The sequence below is a fragment of the Penaeus japonicus genome, unplaced genomic scaffold (genome assembly GCF_977035675.1).
Source record: "Penaeus japonicus unplaced genomic scaffold, GWHDUDI00000001_assembly GWHDUDI00000036, whole genome shotgun sequence".
In the NCBI taxonomy this organism is placed as follows: Eukaryota; Metazoa; Arthropoda; class Malacostraca; order Decapoda; family Penaeidae; genus Penaeus; species Penaeus japonicus.
The window spans coordinates 753,965-761,871 of NW_028234438.1; the positions used below are offsets into that span (position 1 = coordinate 753,965).

At 50.4% G+C, this 7,907-nt stretch overlaps 1 protein-coding gene across 11 annotated transcripts; it reads left to right on the forward strand.

The window, feature by feature from the left end:
• The first annotated feature begins 1,667 nt into the window (after positions 1 to 1,667).
• Positions 1,668 to 7,211, forward strand: LOC122261343 (uncharacterized). 11 transcript variants are annotated; one of them, XM_086531712.1, is made up of 4 exons: positions 1,668 to 1,823; positions 3,417 to 3,936; positions 4,000 to 4,044; positions 4,126 to 7,211. In XM_086531712.1, the coding sequence occupies exons 1-4, from the start codon at positions 1,713 to 1,715 to the stop codon at positions 6,621 to 6,623; spliced, it is 3,174 nt and encodes a 1,057-aa protein (XP_086387838.1). In that variant the 5' UTR covers positions 1,668 to 1,712; the 3' UTR covers positions 6,624 to 7,211. The 11 variants fall into 11 exon arrangements, with proteins under 11 accessions (XP_086387838.1, XP_086387839.1, XP_086387830.1 ...); XM_086531713.1 differs by having other exon boundaries at positions 3,417 to 3,888; XM_086531704.1 differs by having other exon boundaries at positions 3,417 to 4,670; positions 4,710 to 7,211.
• The last annotated feature ends 696 nt before the right edge of the window (positions 7,212 to 7,907 follow it).

The window sequence follows — 7,907 nt, forward strand, 5'->3', positions numbered from 1 at the left end:
GGGAGATTGAGAGGGAGAGGGGAAAGAAATGGTATTCGCTCTCTCCCGGGAGTGGGGAGTGGAGAGGGGAGAGGGGAGGGGAGTGGGAGAGGGGAGGGGTGAGGGAGGTTTGAGAGGGAGATGGGAAAGAAATGGTATTCGTTCTCTCTCGTGATGGTGAAAGATGGTAGTAAGCTTCGGAGGGGAAAAGTGGGTGTGGTGAAGTATGGTGATGAAGATTGGGTAAATACTTTGTTGTGATGATGTGAGGTGGGATGTGTTTCGTTTCGACTCTACTCGCAGTAACTTTATTCACTATGCTACGTATTGTAGCATCATTCATTATGTGTTTGTCACTCGCTATTCATTCACGTGATAAGAAAGTGACACGTGCTTTAATGAATATATTAATTAACATGAATCACCTTACAATCACATACGAATCTCACCTTTCACCATTTTCGTTCCAATCAAATCTAAAAAAATAACAATTAAAAAAAATCAGTTTATGTAACAAGCGATTTCCTAACTACAACACCAATTTTCTCTTCATTTCCTCCATTTTACCTTTGTTTCCCCCTTCCTCCCAAGCTTCCCGTTTTCTATCGCCCCCCCCCCTCCCGAAATTGCTGCCAAAAACTCAAATGCGTTTTTAGTTATTTTTCACAACCAAGCCGGCCGGCAGTCCCCAGGTGTATGTGTGAGTGTGAGAGTGTGCTCCTACCTGGCACTCTTTGGCACTGAGAAAAAGGCAAGTTAAATTTGAACATTATGCTGAAGTACTAGGCCTATGGGCGAGTTCACGGAGGTCTAAGTAGAGAGTGAAGTGCACATTGAGGCGAAGACAGTGCTAACAGTGTCTAAACAGTCACTATTGCCAATGCAAATGACTGTCAGAGTGATCTAGATGGAAAATATTGTGCCCGAGTTAAGAATAGCCACGTTCATATCTTGACAAACGTGTGTGAAAAACTGCGCACCATTACTTCTGTCACAAGAAAAAAACAGCGTACATGTACATGAGTAATATATATATATATATATATATGTGTGTGTGTGTGTGTGTGTGTGTGTGTGTGTGTCTCTATGTATGTATGTATGATGTATGTATGTATATATATACTCCATTTAATTATACATCTATTTAAAAATATTTTTTTCTAATCAACATTTCGAATCACCATCAAGGTTACGATTCAGGATCCCCATTTCCAGTCACTATTTCGAATCCCATTTCCCTATCACAATTTCCAACAATATCCTTCATTGACTATCCAATCACAAAAAAAACAAAAAAAAAATCTTCAAAACAATGTTCACATCAAACACTTTCAACGAATCACTTTCTACCAGTTATCAACCCACCTCCCCCTCTCCCCCCTTCTTTCCATCTCTCAATCTCAGTCAATTATCAACTTCAACCATCCAATCAACCAACTTCCGGTCAATTAACCATCTCAACCAACCGCCCATCTCAATCCACCCCTTCCCTCTATCCCCACCCCATTCCTTCCTTCCTTCCCCCTCCTCCTTCGCCTCCTTCCCTCAATGACCCACCCTCCCTCCCTCCATCCATCCCTCCCTCACAGAACCACCTCCTCCCTTCCCCCTCCCCCCTCCTCCTCTTCCCTCCCTCCCTCCTCCTCTGTCCCTCCCTCCCTCCCTCCACCCTCCCTCCCTCTTCCCTCCTCCTGGCCTGACTGACCGCCCTCCGCCTCCCGCAGGAAGCCAGGATGACGGGGCGGAGCAGCAAGGACGGGACGGGGTCGTGGCAGGGCTTCGACGAGGGCCTGGACGAGTACAAGGAGAACATGCTCAAGAACGAGTGGTGGTCCAACTTCACGGTACGTAAGCGCTCGTTTGCTCTGACGGGTACGACGGTACGTGCGGTTCCACTTCGTCGTCGTGGTACGTATGGTTGGTTCCCTTGGTCGGTTGGTACGACGGCCCTGTTGGCTATTTTGGCTGCGTGGTATAGCTGGTGGGTTTTGGTATACCCGAGTTTTTTTCGGGGGGTAGATGTTATGGACACACATACATACATACATATATACATACATACACACACACACACACACGATATATATATATATATATATATATATATATATATATATATATATATATATTGTAAGTATATATATATATTGTAAGTATATATATATATATATTGTAAGTATATATATATATATTGTAAGTATATATATATTTAGTTTAATTATAAAAATATGAAAACTTAATAATTACATATAATATAATTAAAAGTAAAATACTCTGGTGCACCTCCTTATGTATCATTTATCAGTACTCTCATTTAGCTCAGTTTAATATTCCACTTTTGCCTAAATTCACTTTTTACAAATGAGTAAAACCTCTTTATCAAAAAACTCAATTTTCAAAAAGACATTTTACAATTCTAATCTTGCCGATTTGAGACCCAGTTTACAAAGACAAAAACTATATATATTCTAGGAGTAATCAGACCATATTTTTCAATCAAAATTTGCAAATCAATAGCTACCGAACAGAACGAGTCATTAACATGTAAATCCCCCGACAAAAATCTCTCAATATGTTCATGTGTGTGTATATATATATACATATAGATAGATAGATGAATAAACATTTCATATATTCATGTCAGAATTCATAGAAGCTAAATATGGAAGGTATAGAAATTCAAAAGGCTTAACAAAGTCCGAAAAACAATAAACAAACCCAATTACCAATTTCTGGATTAATCTGCCTTCCAAAGTTAAAGCGAACTTATGTCAAATGAATTTGTATACCTTTTTAATCTAGAAAAAAAAATTGAATCAACTCTAATGAAAAGAAAATGGGCTAAAAGTCTGGCAATATAAGTATGAAGAATAATTAAACATGCTCGGTTTATGACCGAATAAGGTCAAAGTTCACTAGATTATCATCATTCTCATTCTTTTATTTATCATTATATATATATTTTTTTTGGGGGGGTACTTACAAGGTTTCATGCTGCCTTGTTACAAACACGATTAAAACCAATGTCAATAGACTAGAAAACATCACATAGTTCTAAAGAGAGACTGAGTGGTTACAATATTCCCAAACATTCTAACATTGATACCAAAGAGATTCTCATAAGGATCACTGACCAACGTCGCCAAGTATGTTCTCTTCCTGAGTCCTACTCTAGAATCCTTCTCCTTTAGTTTAAGTCAGACACTAATTCACCCATTCAATAGCAACAATAAGAATGCATATCAATCTTTATTCCTGAAAGAGCGACACGGACAGACCTGCTGTTCCGTCCCTCTGTCGCCCTGGGACTTGATAAAAGGCTTCCCTTCTCTCTCATGACACCTTAGGTCAATTCCCCTTTGCTCGATTCAGTCAGAACACTTAGAATAAGCCTAGAGGGTCACGCCCGCAATGTAACCGCTCCCTCGCGCCCGCAGAAGGAGAACCCCGACGCCACCAAGCAGCAGCGCCGCCGCGCCCGCCGCCTGCAGAAGAAGCAGCTGCAGCAGCAGCAGCGCGAGGCCATCCTGAAGAGCATCCCGGGCATGGCGTCCATCCTGCCCGACAGCTCCGGCAAGATGCCCGCGGTGGGCGCCGAGATGGACGCGCCGCTCACCAAGACGCAGAAGAGGAGGAGGAGGAAGAAGAAGGCGAAGGCGGAGAAGGCCGCGGCGGAGGCGCCTCAGGAGGGCGCCGCCGCCCAGAAGGACGCGCCCAAGCCCGCTGCGGCGAAGGCCGCGAAGGCTGCTCCTCCGGCCAAGGCTGAGGCAAAGGCCGAGGCGCCAAAGCCAGCGCCTGCCAAGCCTGAGGCACCGAAGCCGGCTGACGCCAAGAAGGCAGCTCCTGCGAAGCCTGAAGCACCTAAACCTGCTGAAGCCAAGCAGGCAGCCCCCGCTAAGCCTGAAGCACCTAAACCTGCTGAAGCCAAGCAGGCAGCCCCCGCTAAGCCTGAAGCACCTAAGCCGGCTGAGGCTAAGCCTGCTGAAGCCAAGCAGGCAGCCCCCGCTAAGCCTGAAGCACCTAAGCCGGCTGAGGTCAAGCCTGCAGAAGCCAAGCAGGCAGCACCTGCTAAGCCTGAAGCACCTAAACCTGCTGAAGTCAAACAAGCAGCCCCTGCTAAGCCTGAAGCACCTAAGCCGGCTGAGGCTAAGCCTGCTGAAGCCAAGCAGGCAGCCCCTGCTAAGCCTGAAGCACCTAAACCTGCTGAAGTCAAACAAGCAGCCCCTGCTAAGCCTGAAGCACCTAAACCTGCTGAAGCCAAGCAGGCAGCCCCCGCTAAGCCTGAAGCACCTAAGCCTGCTGAGGCTAAGCCTGCTGAAGCCAAGCAGGCAGCCCCCGCTAAGCCTGAAGCACCTAAGCCTGCTGAGGTCAAGCCTGCAGAAGTCAAGCAAGCTGAGGCCAAGCCTGCGGAAGCCAAGCCTGCTGAGGCCAAGCCTGCTGAGGTGAAGCCTGCCGAAGCCAAGCCTGCTGTCGAAGCCAAGGCCGCTGCCGAGCCAGTCAAAGAAAAGCCTCCCAGGGAGAAGAAGGCCTCGGAGTCCGAGAAGCCCAAGAGGGAGAAGAAACCCTCGGAGTCCGAGAAACAGAAGCGCGAGAAGAAGCCTTCGGAGTCAGAGAAGGCTCCGCCGAGGGAGAAGAAGCCTTCGGAGTCGGAGAAGCCTCAGAGGGAGAAGAAGCCCTCGGAGTCGGAGAAGGCTCCGCCGAGGGAGAAGAAGCCCTCGGAGTCGGAGAAGCCTCCCCGGCAGAAGAAGCCTTCGGAGTCCGAAAAGGCTCCGCCGAGGGAGAAGAAGGTGTCTGAGTCGGAGAAAGCCAAGCGAGAGAAAAAGCCTTCGGAATCGGAGAAAGCGAAGAAGGAAAAGAGGCTTTCGGAATCTGATAAGTCTGCCAAGCCTGCCGATGCACCCAAGCCACCTATTGCCCCTGCTAAGCCTGAAGACGCCCCTGCCAAGCCTGCTGTGGCCCCAGCAAAGGCTCCAGAAGCCCCTGCTAAGCCTGCAGAAGCCCCTGCCAAGCCTGCAGAAGCCCCAGCTAAGCCAGAAGCACCCGCCAAGCCCGCAGCGGCCCCTGCTAAGCCAGATGCCCCAGCTAAACCTGCAGAGGCTCCTGCCAAGCCAGCAGAAGCCCCCGCCAAGCCTGCAGATGCTCCTGCAAAGCCCGCAGCGGCCCCTGCTAAGCCAGATGCCCCTGCCAAGCCAGCAGAAGCCCCTGCCAAGGCAGCTGAAGCCCCCGCCAAGCCTGCAGATGCTCCTGCAAAGCCCGTAGCGGCCCCTGCTAAGCCAGAAGCCCCTGCCAAGCCAGCAGAAGCCCCTGCCAAGGCAGCTGAAGCCCCCGCCAAGCCTGCAGAGGCTCCTGCAAAGCCCGTAGCGGCCCCTGCTAAGCCAGAAGCCCCTGCCAAGCCTGCAGAAGCCCCTGCTAAATCAGCAGAAGCCCCAGCCAAACCCGCCGCGGCCCCTGCAAAACCTGCAGAAACCCCTGCTAAGCCTGCGGAAGTACCAAAGGCTCCCGAAGTCAAGCCAGTCGAAGTCAAGCCAGCCGAAGTCAAGCCAGCCGAAGTCAAGCCAGAGCCTCAACAGAAGTCGGCAGAACCCCCAAAGGCTCCTGAGGCACAAGCCAAGCCTGTTGCCGCTACGCCAAAGACTCCTCCCGCCCAGCCTGAAGCCCCAGCAAAGCCTGCTGATGCTAAGCCGGCTGAGGTCCTCGCAGGGCCCGCCCCAGGCCTCGCCCCCGCCCCCCAGCCCTCGCCCGCAGCGCCCGTGCCCAACATCGGCGCCGCCTTCAGCCCGGCCCTCGACCCCGCCCTCGGCCCGGCCACGGGCGGCAACCGCCCCGCCACGTCCCCGCGCTTCGCTTCCACCTTCGTGCCGCCCCTGGGCCCCGCCCTCGCCTCCACCCTGCCGCCCACGACCGTCGAGTCGCCGCAGAAGGAGCCTTCCTCGCCCACCCTCATGAATCTCAGAGTCAAGGTGGCTCCACCCGCAGCCGCAGCCGCCAAGGGCCCCGCAGAGGCGCCGGCGCCAGCCCCGGCACCAGCCCCAGCGCCAGCCCCAGCGCCAGCCCCAGCAACGGCCCCCATGGCCGCCCCCGCGCCCCCCGCCCCCCAGGTGCCTCCGCCCATGTCCCCGCCCAAGATGCCCGGCCAGCCAGCGCCCCCGCAGACGCAGCCCGCCTTCCCCGGGTTCGGACCCGTGCCGCAGCCGGCGCCCGGCCCGGCCCCGGGACTCGCCCCCAGCTTCATGCCTAGCCTCGGCCCGTCCATGGGCCCCGCCCTCGGAGCCATGAGGGCTCCCGGCCCCGCCCCGCCCATGGGCCCCGCCCTGGCCCCAGCCATGGGCACCGCCATGGGACCAATCATGTCACATGGACCCCCCGGCACAGGCCCCGCCCCCGGCCCTGCCCCCGCCCCCACGATGTTTGGTGGACCCCCACCCGCCCCCATGGGCCCCCCGCCGCCCGTGGGGCCCCTGCCCGCCTTCCTGACGGAGGCCGGGGACGACGATGACGTCATCATCCCTCTGCTGGACGAGGTGCTGGAGGACCTTCCGCCGCTGGCGTCCCCCCCGCAGGGCCCCCCTCCCGCCGCAGCCCCCCCGGGCCCCCCCGCCGGCGCCCCGAGGGGACCCCCGCCTAAACCGCAGATGAAGAAGTAGAGGCGAGGCGTTCGAAGGGCGTCCCCCCTGCCCCTGCCCCCCACGCCCCGCCCCCGTGATCGTCCCTCTATCTCAGCCTCCGTGCCTTCGACCCAAGACACAGTTGCAATGGCGTGACCTCGATTCTCCTTTTTTCTCTTCACATCTGTCCACGACGAAGATACTCATGGTCTTTATTATTATTGCAAGTACTTGGTTCACCAGCAGTCTTTCATGACGAATTAACTTTGTGAAAAATGGTGCATCTAATTAACGTGAAAGATTGCATCTAATTAATGCGAAATGTTGCATTCATCATCATGGATAATCATCACCAAAAAAAACAAAACAAGATTACTGAATTAACAGAACAGAAAAAAAAAACATTTCCTTTTTTTTCATAAACTTATCTTTCATAAACTTATCTTTGCCTTGTTATCATATATCATATTTATTCTTCTATTTATTCACTTATTTTTCATGTTCAAGAAAATAAAAAACTTAAAAAAAAAGTCTTCAGTACAAAAGATCTCTCAGTTATGTCATTCCTTTTAGGGGCGAAACTTGCAACTGCACAGCCAAATTTGTTAATAAAAAGACGTTATTATGCTTGCGTCCATTTCTCTTTCCTTTCTCTGCTGCCTCTGATGTTGAAAGTGTTATTGCATGACGCGAGAAGGGTAGGTGGGAGGGGGAGGGGGGGGGAACTGAATGAAATTGTAAGAGAAAAGAGAAAATGTTAACAAACGACATTGAACAAACAACAGAGGAACAATGCTGAACAAAATAATGAAAGAAACAAAAGAGCACTGACGATCTAGCTGTAGCTAACGTTAGAAAATACAAACAAACGACAAAGAAAAAACAATAATGAAATTACTTAATGCCGTCAGCAACGTTGTAAAAAAACATAAAAATCAGTTGACGCGAACAAACACATAAAACAAAAAGCATATTCTATCTCAAAGACCAAGCAATCAAAGCAGAGATGAACAAAAGAAAAAAATCAATAATCAATGGAACCCGTCGTAAACAAAGAGATAAAACAACAAATGCAGAAAGAAAACACTTTCCACATTAATGAAACAAATGGACCAACAAACCATTGAAACAAAAATAAACAACCAAACGAATGAAACAAATAAATAAACAATCAAAAACTGGAACCAAAAAATAAATAAACAAATAAATAAACAGCTGTAACAAACAAATAACCAAACAACTGAAATAAATAAACAAACAACCAAACGGCTGAAACAAACAAACAATAAAGCGACTGAAAACAAAACTAATAAAGAGAGAAAC